This window comes from Saccopteryx leptura, chromosome 1, assembly GCF_036850995.1.
Source record: "Saccopteryx leptura isolate mSacLep1 chromosome 1, mSacLep1_pri_phased_curated, whole genome shotgun sequence".
NCBI lineage: Eukaryota > Metazoa > Chordata > Mammalia > Chiroptera > Emballonuridae > Saccopteryx > Saccopteryx leptura.
Genome location: NC_089503.1, coordinates 296,781,044 through 296,795,796, shown reverse-complemented (window position 1 = coordinate 296,795,796; position 14,753 = coordinate 296,781,044). Strand labels below are relative to the sequence as shown.

Below are 14,753 nucleotides of genomic sequence, written 5' to 3'. Positions count from 1 at the left end.
TAGTGGTCACACCATTCCTGTAATCTTATTGTCCTTGTCCAGAGCATTAATCCACAGGGTAGCTCATTGTTTCCTTGACAAATGTTCTTTTCTTGACTCGGAGACATGGCATGCTGTTCTGGATGGCCCCCTTCTTCACTGGTCTTTCTCAATCTCCTTTGCTCTCCCCCCTCTTCTATTTGATCTCCAAACATGAGAGCATCCTAAGACTTGGTCCTTTCCTTCCATATCTCCATCTCCCTGTGATCTCCTAAAGTTCCATACAGCTCTTTACATGACTTCTCCACATCACTCAAGACTTTGTCATCTCAGAGGCTTAAGGCAATGGGACTTAGTTCTTGATCCTAGGACAGGAGAAGGAAAGGCAAGGGGACCGCTCTCGTAGTTACCCGGGACCCAGCATTACAGCAACTTCATCCAGCAACCTGCCTCTGTGGCAGGGAAAGTAAATCAACACCAACCTTTAAGGCTTCTGCTCACAGATCAATGCCCAGAGCTTATCTAGGGCACCAGCTGACTACAGTGGGCCAGGAGGTTCAGACTGCCACGTGCCCTGAAGGAAAGGAGCACCAAATGCCAGGGACAACTAGTGACACCTACAAAGCAAGGTTTCAAATGCATTATCTAATACAATATATTAATATGCACAGTATATATTATATATTACTATGTATAATACATACTATATAATGACCTAGTATGATATTTATGTATAATAACATATTACTAAATAATATTATCTAATAATAAATGCAGTTATCATATACATACGGTTTACCCCTGTAAAGTAAGCAAAGAAGTTATATCATCATTATGCCAATGAGGAACTGATAAGGGTTGAGGTATAATCTATTAGCTACATTTTTCTGTTCTTTAAATCATATGAGGCCCTGTTTCTTGACATCTTTTATTTATATAACATTTAGATAAAAAAACACTTTGTGAGCTATATTACTACATACATTCTTCTGCGTTCTCTAATTTTGATTAGCAGTTTCACCAAGAGTTAAATAGAATAGGGTTGAGAGGGGTGACATAACCTTCCCAGAGCACTGGAAAGTATTTCCAAAGTGAAATTACTCCTCCACTGGCAGGAGACACCTGCTCATCTGTCTTTTCTGGGTCGTGCTTATTTCATGGCTGTTAATCACTACAGCTCACAAAGGGCGCAATGCCGTGTGAGTTATTGATTGGGTTATAACTGTCTGTAGTTATCAGTGGGTTGATTATTTGTGGTAATATAAAGCATAATGATGATATCATTGTCCCTAAGTTCAGCTTGTCTAATATGCCACCTTGAAGGAGTAAGGAGATGGTAAGATGGTCTGGAACAAGCAACAGAACTTGGGAGTTGTGTGGCTCAGACTGACATTGCTTACTTCTAAGGAGAGGTTTGTTACTGCATGGAGGGGGCATCCAACAGAGTGTATTTTCTCTTGTTGTACTGCCAGAGGAAAGTAAATTAACTTCTGTCCATATTCGTCACATTATTTGTAGTTAGTGTAGTAGTTGTTCTGTTGACATGTAAGTTCCCTGAGATCCAGGACCATGTTCTTACCCTTCTGTGTATTTCTAGGGGCCAAATATAGTTCCTAGGGGTGGTTGAGATTTTCTTTAGGCATTTGTTGAATGACTTTATGAGTGATTATGTTTACAGGAAAATAAGACATTTGCTTTATACAATAAATCTGCTGTGATCCTATGTAGGTGATGGAGGAAGGGCACTCCCTATCACTGTGCATTAATTAGCACTACTTATCAGATATAACTTTTTATCCTGGTGACCTTGTAGACAAGTGGGTTCATATGACTACCTCTGTCCAAGGGACTAGGTGCAGAAGTGGCATGTGTCTTGATGAGACGCTCTGAGCCCTGCCTTCTCCCTGGCACAGTGACCCATCAGCAAGAATCACCAAGTCACTACAGTTGGCTGACCCTGCAGTGTACATGTAGCAAAAAATATAAAATAAAATAAACCTTTATCCTATCACCAACCAATAGAAATAATGTAATTTTAGATTTTCTAGTAGCCATCCAAATAAAGTAAAAAAACAGATGAAATTAATTTTAGTGTTTTATTTAATTTAGTAGATCTAAATTATAATCAGTCAAACATGTAATCAATATAGAAATTAAGGATATAGTTTACATATTTTCAGACATTCTGAGTCTTCAAAATCTAATCTATATTTTTCAGAGACTGCACATCTCAACTTTGCCTCGCTATATTTCAAGTACCTAGTAACCACGTGTGGTTAGCAGCTACCATATTGACATACAGCTCTAGGCAAGTCACTGATATTTGGAGCTAATTGTTGCTGCAGCCTAACTTAGCCCCTCCTGACTGATACACCAAACATTGCTTTTCTTTAGTCGTCCTGATGCAGTAATTTTTCTAGGCTTGATGTGGGGATTTCCAGGGTTGATGCAGAGTAACATGCTCTCGGTTACTCTGCATCGTTGTTCACATAATAACATTTTTTAAAATTTGTGCTTAGCAACTCAGCACTAGTCCTCTCCTGATTGTGGCTTAGAGGAGTGTTTACTTGAGCGTCTCATAAATTTAAATTATGTTGAAACCTTTGTAGTGGCAAGAAGATGGGATTTTTCTGTCTGATAATAGTGTTTTAACAAGGTAATCTGGAGCTCCAGCGGTGCAATCGGTTAGCGCGCAGCACTTATACAACAAGGTAATCAACAGTGTGAAAAAGCTACTCAGAGAGAGCAATGTGAGAGGCAGAATCAGGAAGACATGGTGGTTCATTGGATGTGGGGTAAGAAAAAGAAGTCAAAGGTGACTCCTGGACTTGAGCAACTGAAGGGATAGTTGTGCCATGTCCCAAATCTGGGGGCACTGAGGAGCAGTTTTAGCCAGAGAAGCAGATTCCCTTCAGATTCCCTGAGTCTAACAGGCCAGTGTGACAGCTAAGGGCAGATATCATGCTGGCCATGGGTTGTGCCAATCTAGAACTTGGAAGAAAGGTCTGGGCCAAAAATATGAATCTTAGATATATCAGATGATAGGTGACATCTGAAGTCATTGGGAAGGGATGAGGTCACCCAGGGAGGACAGGGAGATGAGACCAGGGCCTGGGTGCAGTCCTCAGGGACCCCCATTTAAAAGTCTGCTATGCCGTGGAGAGTGGCCATTCCACACACCTCTCTCCTGTTACTAATGCTGATGTCATCTTTGGGGAATGAACACTGTGACCATTTAGGAACATACAGAGCCTCCCAGGCTTCTCTCTGTGGGGGTACAGTCAGTGTATGTGTGTGCAGTGTCCGAGTGAGTGTGTGTGCGTGTGTTGTGGAGGGAGAATTGCATCAAAATCAGATGAAGAGCTTTTCTGAAACACACTCACTAATTCTGATGCCTTCCTGAGAAAACCAAGAATTTAAAAATGCAAAAGTTGTTTTAGAGACATATGCCCTCATTTTCAGAGAAAACTGAAGCACAAAAAAGTGCAAGTCATTTACCCAGTGACACACAACTGCTTAGGCGGCAGCCCCGCAGAGAGGAGTTGAAATTGCTTGGTGATTACTTCAGGTCCCTTCACTCCCCCAGAAATGTACATTTCTCCATCAGTTTCAGAGACGAGATTCCAGGTCCATCAGGAAATTCTAGCATTATCTGTGGGGTTAGTAGAATATCCCCTGAGCATTGAGTAACTATGGCAAAAATAAGGACATCCTTACTGAACCACCTGCTGTACAACTGTGTCAGCTTTAGAGCAGCCCTGCGAGGTGGCCATTGTTAGCCCCATGTCACAAATGAGGGAACCAAGGCTCACAAACCAAGTCACATGCCCAGAGACACACAGGTAATGAGTGTTAGGAACAGACTTCAAGTTTACTTTTACCAATGGCCTTACATTCATTTTAGGGCACAGAGGGGATTGTATGCACTGTACCCTGGATCCCAATATATAACTAAACAAACAAAAACACCAAAATGACAACAGGATAAAGTTCACATTGGCCTCTGCTTTCCTCTTGTGGGCTGCAGTTCTGAAGCCCAGTTGCCATGGTGAGAACCCCGGTTCCCTCCTTACTCACGGTGTGACCTTAGCCAAGGCAGCCTTATTTCCTCTTCTGCAGTGAGTCAGGGTGATGACGAGACCCGCCTCACAGGCCGGCCTGAAGATTAGGTTATTTAACATGTACATGTACGGAAAACCTGGGACCCCACCCAGCATATAGTAAGCACCCACCTCTTTCACTACTATTTTTTTTTCTCCAAGAGGCTTATCTGAGTTCCCAGTTAGAAATTAATATCTCCTTTTGGGGGTTTGCTTTATTTCACTAGCAGCATGATTATGAGAAAGTGCTATCCAGGTCGTTGCTGGAAGGGATGCAGAACAGATGCAAGTGGCTGCCCTGATCTGACCCTTCCTGCTCCCTGAATGGGACCGGCAGGCGCATGTGTGCCTCGGGCGCTTTGCCTTTGACTCTTCTCCAGTCTGGGATGCTCTCCTCTTAGATAACAGAGCAGCCTTTCTCCGCACTGTCTTCAGCTTTCAGCTCAAACGTCACCGTATCAAAAGGCCTGTCCACACTCCTCCATCTAAAATAGCATCTCATTCTCATCAATACTTTCTGTTTTGTCACTCCTTTTTTTTATTCTTCCTCTAAGCACAGAGAGGTATGTTGATTGAGGGTCTATGTCCCCAACAGAACTTGGACTCCGTGAGGGCAGGCATGTGGTCTGTTGAAGGTTGATGCATAAATGAGTGTCCTTAGAGGAACAGGTAGTAAATGTTGGGCACTGTGGAGGGGACAGAGACAGGATTTGGGGACTTGACTCTCAAGGTTTCTTCCGGATTAGCCTTCTATTCGGAGATGGAAGCTCCTCTCCGGGTGCTGGTTCCTCACTTGCTGCCCTCCCAGGCCGTGACTTGGCTGTGTGCGGTCTTCTTCCCACCGCCACCAATATGGTGTGGTGCTTCTTGGAGATAATGATAACTAACATGTTTTTAGATGTACCGTGTGCATCTTACCAGTATTACGTCATTTAATACAATTTAATAGATAGATATTGCTATCATTTCTCATTTTACAGTTGAATAAACTGAGGTATAGGAAGGTTTCGTAGCTTGCCTAAGTCCCGGGACCGGAAAGAGGTAGACATATGAACATGAATATGTGCAACCGAACCTCAGAATCTGCATTTCCAACTAATGCTCCCTATGTGTTTTTGGACCTATCCTCTCTCCCAGAGAGACCTCAGCCAGCCCATGGACTTTAATATTGTCTATATCCCGGCCACATCTACTTTGTATTTTTGGCCCACACTGCTCCCCTGAGCTGCAGTTCATTTATCTGACCACCCACAAGACATGGGTATCTTGAATTTAACACTTCCAAAATGGAATTTATGATCTACCTCCATGACTCCTCTCCCAAACCAGTTTGTCACCCAGGGCCCCCTTCTCAGCAGTGGTGTCAGGGGTCATGAGATATGAGATGGATTGCTTGGATTAGACCAGTGGTAGTCAACCTGGTCCCTACCGCCCACTAGTGGGCGTTCCAGCTTTCATGGTGGGCGGTAGCGGAGCAACCAAAGTATAAATAAAAAGATAGATTTAACTATAGCAAGTTGTTTTATAAAGATTTATTTTGCCAAACTTAGCGAAAATTCTACATAAAGTACTTGGTAAGTAATTATTATTATATGCTTTAACTTGCTGTAACTCTGCTTTATAAATTTTCTAAAGTAAAGTTACTTCTCTACTTTATAAATCACCATTACCATGGAACCAGTGGGCGGTTAGAAAACTTTACTACTAACAGAGATACAAAAGTGGGCGGTAGGTATAAAAAGGTTGACTACCCCTGGATTACACAATAGTGTGCTATTTATTTTTTCTTTCTCTCTCTCTCTCTCTTTTTTTATTAAGTGAGAGGCGAGAGGCAGGGAAATAGAGATAGACTCCTTGTATGTGCCTCGACTGGGATCCACCCTGCAAGCCCCCTACTGGGCAATGCTCTGCCCATCTGGGGCCGGTGCTCTGTTGGTCGGTAACTGAGCTATTTCAGTGCCTGAGGCAAGGCCTTGGAGCCAGGCCATGGAGCCATTCTTAGTGCCTGGGACCAAATTGCTTGAACTATTCCCATTCGAGCCATGGTTGCGGGAAGGAGGAGAAAGAGAGAAAGAGGAAGAGGGAGGGAGGGGGGGAGGAAGGGAGGGAGGGAAAGAGAGAGAGAGAGAGAGAGAAAGAGAGGAGCAGATGGTCGCTTCTCATGTGGGCCCTGACCAGGACTTCCACACGACAGGCTGATGCTCTACCGCTGAGCTAACCAGCCAGGGCCTTTCTTTTTTTAACTATTGCTTTGTCTAACCTTCCCTTAATCAATTTTGACAAACCAAGGAAAGGACCATAATTTATATAGCTTTCCATTCCTAACATCTCATACATAAAAGGGTGTTCAGTATGTTCTTGCTGAATGAAGGGGAAAGTGGAGTGTTTTCTGTTCCTCTCCCCAGGGTTCTAACCTAAGGGATTTTTATTGCAGTATATAATGAAACGACTCTAGATTTCAAAAAGGTCACTCTCATTTCTTTTCACTTTGGCACTTTCATACTTGGATTTATGTAGAAAGGAATACTTAATAATGAGGAAAATCTATTTAGAGACAGTAGCATAATCAGTCAGCAGTAGAGAAAAGAATGATATATGATCCGTATAATTAGCCATCATCTTTTCACACTTATTTTTTCTGGGCTGAAGGTCAGTTGCTCCTGGAAAAATCTAAGTAGAAATAACAACCCCCCCACACACAGTGACACACACAGACACACATGTATAGGCACATGTGCGTGCACACAAGCACATACATGCACAAGACACACAGGATCTAAGAACAGACATTCATCATTATTCAAGGATATTCAGTGAACATTTTTCTCAAGACTATCAAAATAACTTTTAATAGTCTCAAATCAAATTTCAGTTCATTAGGAGCTTAATTTTCCTTTTTGTTTTTGTTGCCTTGTTTTCTAAAATATGAAATTCTTTTCAGATTAGTTTGTATAAACTGTTAGAGACCATTTGGGGATTATGCACCTTCAATGCATGTACAAAGCCATGGATTTATATATTTTAAACCTTAGAGTTTTTTGGATAACTTTGGGAGTCAGGGCTGTGGGTGTGGGCTCAGCTCCGTCTGGGATAGTGCACAGTTTGGTTGTGTTTACTACACCCAGTCCCTTCCTCCTCCTCCTCTAAGAAATTGAAAGAAAGCCTCTCTCACAGGTTCATGTGGGAATAAAATGAGATAATGTGTTGAAGTGTTTTCAAAATTTCAAAGCACTAAAAATATTAAATGATGGTCTTATAATTATTACAATTGAATTAACAAGAAAAATAAGCTTTTTGCCATGCTACATGAATCAAAACAGCTGTGCTTTTATGCAGAAAATGGTTGAATTTTCAACCATTAGATTGAAAATTAGAATTAGATTCCATATTAGAATTTTAGTTGATTCAGTATGTTCAGATAGTGAACTTGGCTTTTCAACATACAGAAATGAGGCATTTAAAGGTGCCTTAAGTCAAATATACTAATATATAGAATAATACAATATTCTTCTTAAGGTCTTCATCCATTCATGGGATCTATAAAATGATTATTCTTCCATTGGAATTATTATTTTCTGTAAAATTAGCAATCACAGCAATTCCATGAAGAGAGTATATTCTAAGATTATACTCTGCTCTAATCAAAGTTTGGTTGATTCTGTAAATCAGTCAAACTCTGTGAATCAATCACACCTCCATATTGTTTTTTTCATTGTACATTTTTACTGTTTCTCTCCTAGATAAGAGAAAAAACAATAAATGAGTGTAGACTCTTATATGAAAGCTAGTTGAATTTAAGAAATTCCATTTTTACAATTAAAATTTCCAAGTGAAGAAGTCACAAAACCTTCCTGAACTCTGAAGTATATCTTTGATATAAGCAAAAAGACCCATTTTTAGGAAGCACAGTCTATTCTTCTTAATAACTTGGATAATTATACTACATATTGAAACAGAAGAGGGGTTATTTTTCAAAGCACAAAAATGCTCAGCTGACAAGCTGTGAGACCATCTCAGATTGGGGCCTCATTGCACCTGCAGACATGAATGGGACAAGACAGAGAGGTCTGTGTGTGTGAGTCCTGTTTCTGTATGTTCTATACAGCCATTGCTATCCCTGAGTTCATCCCCCGACTACTTAGCTCTGAGCACCCTGTTCAGGGCGAAGTGAATGTAAGAGGTTACAAAACAGAAGAACAGTTTGTGCGGAGAGACACTTCACCGATCATCATGTCTTCAGTGGCCACTGGCTTGTCTGTTGCCTGGGTGGTCGCCTCGTTCACAGTAACTTGTGTTGGCTCCAAGGGTCTCTTCACTGACCACCACTTCCTGCTTCACAGAACTCACAGCTTTCACCTGGGCCGGACCTGACTGTTCACATGTCACTGTCTCCATGAATTACACCTGTAGTGGTGGTGTACTTCCTCTGCGCCAGGCACTGTGGGAGGCTCAGAGGAATCAACCATGAATTACAGGAACACTCCTTGTCCTTAGGGCCTTGCAGTCAAGTTCCAACTTGAAGAGAAAACCTATTTGAGCCAGTTTGGTTTCGTATAAGAGGGTGCGCCCCACCATGGTGGGTTTGGACCTTTGTTCTCTTCCCTGTGGGAAATGCAGTATCACCCGAGTCCTGGGAACTTTGTAGTTGTCACCAATTTTGGTTTTTATGATATCTTGAGGAGTTCTTGTGAATTAAGTACAGTATGTATAAGCCCTGCAAGAAGACCCTAAATGAAAATACAAGAAATGAATTATAATTGAACATCATCTGCAATTGGAAAAAAAAAAAAGTATCCTTGAGCACCAATTCATCCCCCCTGGAGCCTGAAGTCGAGCTTCTATTTCTGTCAGCTGTGTAAAAATATTGGATTATTTCTAAATACTCTTATAAGGAGAGTTCAGCCACAAAAGCCTAACATATCTGTCAACATACAAAACTCAAAAAGTTTAAATGACACGCTGTCTAGAATGACCCTGTGTTAGAAAGAGGTTGATCAGCCGCTGGCCATTTTGCTAACCTACACTGCCTTGGCTCACTGTTTTCTCCTCTTTATTCTACCTTCTTCCACAACCCAGACTTCCAAAAAATAGCTCCTCATGGAGATGTCCATTTGGCCTGAGTGATAATCCGCCGGGTGGTGGTGAGGGTGAGAAGCCCCAGGTTCTTGCCCCATCTGAATTACATGTCGATAGAAAACCCCACAGGAGGCAAAGGTTCTGGGTCCTTTGAAAAAGCGCTGCCTGATACCCAGATGGGAATCTCACGTCTCTCAGGTTCCTCTGTCTCCACCACCACCAGCTTTCTCTGGCCTGGATGATGGAGACCATGTCTCCCTCTCTCTCTGCTTTCCCTGGACTCTCCCTAATATCTGATGCTCCACGAAGCAGCCAGAGTGATCTTTGAAAACCTGAATCTGATGACTTCTGAGTGTCCCTAGATTAAACCCAGCCATCTTGCCACGGCCTGTGCAGCACGGCGCACTGGCCCCTCCCCCCTTCTCAACGTCTTCCGGTGCCGATTTCATGGTCCGTGCGTCCCAGCCCCTCTACTCTCCGCGATGTCCCTCAGACAGAGGCCATCCCAGGCCATGTCCCAAGTCAGGGCCTTTGCACCTAGTCTTTCTTTCTAGCTGGCTCCTTCTTTTTTATCTCGGCTCACAGGTCCCACCCCAGAGAGGCCTTCCAACCTCTAGGTGTGCTTCCAACCTCACAATTCTTTCTCCCATTACTTTGTTGTCTTCAGAACACTCATCACCATCTGAATTTATCCCGCTTTTTTCTTTTTTTGCCTATCTTTTAAAATATACTTTGCAGGATATAAATGCCGTCATCCCTCTTCCATTCCCAGGTGGGTCTCTAGAGCCAGACACACAGGGGTGTATTTGTTGAATGATTGTATGCACGTGTAACGGCTCAACTTCTTGTTGAAGAGTGCCCCAAACTTCAACACCGTACAAGTTCATGCGTTCTAAGTTCCAGTTGAATTTAAACCATAGGAGACTTGGATATACTTTTCAATGAAGTTTCTTTTTTCTGTTTCAGTCCTCTCTAATAAATAGTGACATTATCTTTGTGAAGTTGCATGCCCCATGGGAAGTGCTTGGAAGATATGCCGAACAAATGAATGTAAGAATGCCTTTCAGGTAGGTGCAAATGTGTTTTTCCCCCTCTCCCTGCTTCTTTGCTATAAACCTAACGGGTTCCTCTCTCAGAGCAGATGACACTGAAATGCAGAGTGGGACACTGTTAGAGAAGAAATTCCTTGCAATGTTGAGGAAGGGCAGTGGGTCTTCATGGCCCATAATGATTTCATGGCTTTTTGTGAAAATTTCTGGCTAATGCATACCTTAGCAGGTTAGCTATTTCAAATGTCTGTGGGAAAGAATTTTCCAAGTGGCATTTTCATTCCCCAGGTGCCATTTCTGGAAGCCCCGTGCACTGCTGCTTTGATGAGGCAGAACCCAGGCGTCAGCGGGGCTGGGTGATACCCGTGGTCCCTACTGACAGGTCCCTTCTGGAAAAACATTCAGATCTGCTTCCTTAGAAACAAGTTCAAGAAATTTTATGAAAATGTGCTTTATTATTTTAAATAACCAATTTTTGGACTTATAAAAAGTCAGTTTATAAATACCGTGCAAACATAAGCATTCTTATTTATCCCAAGAGGAACAGAAAATATGTGGCTTGCTTAGTTATTTGAAAGGATTAATGTACCTTCATCTCACAACGACTATTCTTATTGTCCCTGTAGGTTAAGGAAAAGTGTTTTTCATTTGCTAGGAGGAAATAAAATAAAGTAATAAATGTGAAAGTATAAACACCAAGATATGTCGGAGGTCCATATGGATCTTCTAAGGGAGGCAAAGGGTTTTAGCACCAAGGACATGTCCAAAGGGAATAAACCATTACGTACTTTTGGTTTACAGTTTGTCAGTAAGTCCAAGCAAGACAACAGGAGCTAGGCAAACTGGTGCAAGTTCTGAAATATACCTCTGAACGAGCTGTGGGAAGTAACAGAGACAAAGAATCAGCAACATTCATAGAGGCAGAGAGGAGCTCAGGACATGTTTAGAAAAGGGTAATTTCCATTCACAGTCCTGCAGTATATCTCCATGGCGTATATTATTTTCTGCATTTGTTGGCCTTTCCGTTCTAATTTAAGTCAAAATAGAGGCTGGGATTTCTAGCATCTATTTGCCTTGAGGCAGAATTCTCAAAAAATTTGCAATAAACGTAGTTCCAATCTTTGGACTTATTTTTGTATTTAAAATGTTGCCATGGAAATCCAAGAGCCCAAATATTTTTAAAAACATATATTATCACTAAGAGAGAAAAGGATTATCAATTCAGTTTCCATTGAAAATTGTTAACACTCTAATTATAATGAATGAAAGCCAGTTATTTGTCAATGCTGTAACTATGTAACATGGATTAATACTATATCATCTATAAGGACCACTGCAAAATATGCTTAAATAGAGTTATATGTCAGACCCAACATATTCTAGCCAACAAAGCCAGAAATCCACCTTTTGGTAAAAGCAAGATAGCGAAACTTAGTGAAATTGTTACCCCGTCCCAAACAGAAATCACGAAACCTTTTGCTGAGAGATGTGTCTAGAACCAAGAACCCAAACAGGTTGTGGAAACTTGAGCATTGTAGATGCGGATCAAGTTCTCTTAGTACCTGGAATGGTTTCCTGTCTGAAGGATCTGGCTACGTCATAGATAATACTTATGCGTGCTCGTTACCTAGCAGAAAAGCGCTGCCCGGAAGCAGCATTAATATTTTTCTGATGTAGCAGTAAGAGAATGCGATCCAAGCAATAAAATGGAAACCATAAATAATGAATAATAATCTTATTTTTAAGTGTAGGAATTCCTGTAAGACAATAATTTTAGGAGAAAATACCATTAATGTGTGGACACTAATGGGCATTGTTAATATTGATGTGATTTTACCTGAACATTGCTTTACTGGATTCATCTTGATTCGTTTAGAATTTATGCTATCACCTCATCCAACATGCCAGTCAAATCACTCTAGCCTAAGGAGGTATATGCATTTCCAAAAGAGGAACTATCCTGCCATATCATTTCAAAAAATATGTACACATCAATATGCCCGAACGTAAATGCCCTAAGTAATCTTGTCTGTGTTGCTTACTTCCTGCAGGCTATTCTTCTGAATCTCAGGTTTAGTCACCTTGGGTTTTTTCCTACAATTTTTAAAAGCAAGTTGAAGAATAGGTTTCTTATGGGAAATTGCCAGTAAAACCTGCTTCTTAAATACCTATCTGTCCACAAGTATGGGCTTTTTCTTTAATAGACTATTTTAGAACATTTATTAGGTTTGCAGAAAAAAAAAGAGCAGATAGTTTAGAGTATTCCCATATATCCACCCTCTCTCACCCCACTCAGTTTCTTTATCAATATCATGCATTGGTACGGCATATTTCTTATCATTGATGGGCTGGTATTAATACCACATTAGTAACTAAAGTCCACAGATTACTTTAGTGTTCACCCTTTCTGTTGTACAGTTCTGTGGGTTTTGATAGATGCCTACATCCTGTATATATCATTAGGGTATCCCATAGAATAGTTTCACTGCTCTAACATCCCTGGGCTGCACCCATCCCCCACCCCAACCAGCCCAACACAAAACCTGGGCAACCACTTATCTTTGTATTGTCTCTATAGTTTTGCCTGTTAACAACATGGATATATGCTTGTAAGTTTTCATGGACATGAAAAGTAAATTTGAGGAGTATAAACTTTCCATTCTTCAAAAGGGAGATAGCTCAGTAACAGTTCAGAATATATGTAAATCATCTTAGGGAGGGAGAGAGAGAGAGAGAGGGGTTATCTTTTAATAGAGCAACCAACACATGTGCTCATCACTCCATCTACACCCAGAATTTTCATGTTTAATATTTAAACAATGCAGAGACATAGACATATGATATACCTTTATCAAGTTCAATTTTGAAAATATATTTTCCCTGATTCTCTAATTGACATCTTTAATTCACCTATAACCAGGGCCACTGGTTAGGCAGTATATGTCCTAGTGTGATTATTTCTGGCTGGATGTTGGTGCTGGCCAGTTAGTTAGTATTTTTCCCATACTGGTTGTAAAATATCTATTTTTTTATATTATCCCTGCTATGTCAAATGAGAGAAGGATTCTGTAAACATAAAGTGCTATATAATTATTAGTTAGCATAATAGTATCCCATTAAGTTCTGCATATGGCTAGCAGGCTGGCTGGCCGTCTCTGCAATCCTGAGAAAAAGGCAGTCTCAGCTGAATTCGTGCAAACACCAATCGCTCCAAATCATCACCCTTACAGGTTTTGTAGACTAGTGGCAGCCATAAAAAGTAATGGTAAAGAAGAGAGAAAGAACGATCAATGGAAAACGTTACATAAGATTTCATGACTCAGAAACGCATGCCCTATGTTCCCACTACATTCCTCACTGTTAATCTCTTTTTAGTTTTTTCTTCTTCACCTCTTACAGGCTTCTATCTTCAATCTCCTTTCCTTCCTTGCTAGTTCAAACTGTAACTGACGATGGGTTTTCTTCTCGACTGGCTTCATTTTTGCTGTTCTTCCAGGAGAAAAATCTATTACCTGCCCCGCCGGTACAAGTTCATGAGCAGGTTAGTAGCACCTGGCATGGTGGTGGTTGGTGTTTGTCCGATCTGTTGCCTGGTGTGCTCCAACAATGACGAATACACAAAGTGCATACAGGAGGCGTCTTTGTCACATGGGAAAACGGGCTGCCATGTACATTCCCAAAATAGCTATTTTGGCTTAGCCTGGGAAAATAAAAAGAACAAAGATGAAAATGTTTCTCTGAGAGTGTTCCCTCTGAGTGATCCACACTGGGGCGGGTGCCATTCATCCGCAGGTGTGTTGGGCTGTGGTTTTGTTTGCTCGTTGGAGCCCGTTCTGTTAGATGAATCACCAAAACGCCCCAGCTGTTTGGAGCATCTTTGACTTAAATGTTATTTTTCCCCCACCAATTTATCCCTGTGCTATATTTGTAAGTTGAAATCTTGACACGCAGACAGTCACCCTTTCAAAATGCCGATGGCTGCTGCCCCCTGCCCCAATGAAGGGGGCCTCCCATGTTGGTAATATTGTTAGTAAAGCGTGTAGATATATTACCTCACTCAGGAGACCTTCTATTTACCACCAAAAATAATAATGATAATAAATCCACTGGACAAAGATTGCCTTTATCGTACTACGTATCTTTCCAAAGCTTGTCTCTCTTTTGTTTGTTGAGAAGTCAGAGAGGAAAGGAAAGCATTCATAATGTCTAAAAGAAACCCCACAAAACTATTTTTATTTTGTTTTTAAAATTGAATTTACATTGAATATTATTTTGTATTAGTTTCAAATGTCAGCATAGTGGTTAGATAATCATGTACTTTACAAAGTGTTTCCCCTGAATACTGCACTTTGATTCTATTTTGATTATTGGCCATCCAGTTTCAAAATGTTCATGAAAAGGTACATACACTGAACAAAGTATGGTGTAAAAATCGGCATCCAAAGAAACAGAGATGTCGTTTCCCAAGATTTCCCACGCAGCAGGTTTACTGGCAGTTCTTGCATTAGGGGAGTAGTCATGGCATTTGAGTGCACCACGATTTAGATGA

The 14,753-nt window shown here is 41.1% G+C and overlaps 1 protein-coding gene across 3 annotated transcripts in view; it reads left to right on the top strand.

Moving 5' to 3' along the window:
* Positions 1-14,753, top strand: part of ANO4 (anoctamin 4) — a 401,034-nt gene that overhangs the window by 250,643 nt on the left and 135,638 nt on the right. For all 3 annotated transcript variants that reach the window (XM_066356852.1, XM_066356843.1, XM_066356858.1), the window contains 2 exons: positions 10,122-10,222; positions 13,701-13,745. In XM_066356852.1, coding sequence (XP_066212949.1) covers positions 10,122-10,222; positions 13,701-13,745 — 146 coding nt within the window. The remainder of the gene's footprint in view (positions 1-10,121; positions 10,223-13,700; positions 13,746-14,753) is intronic.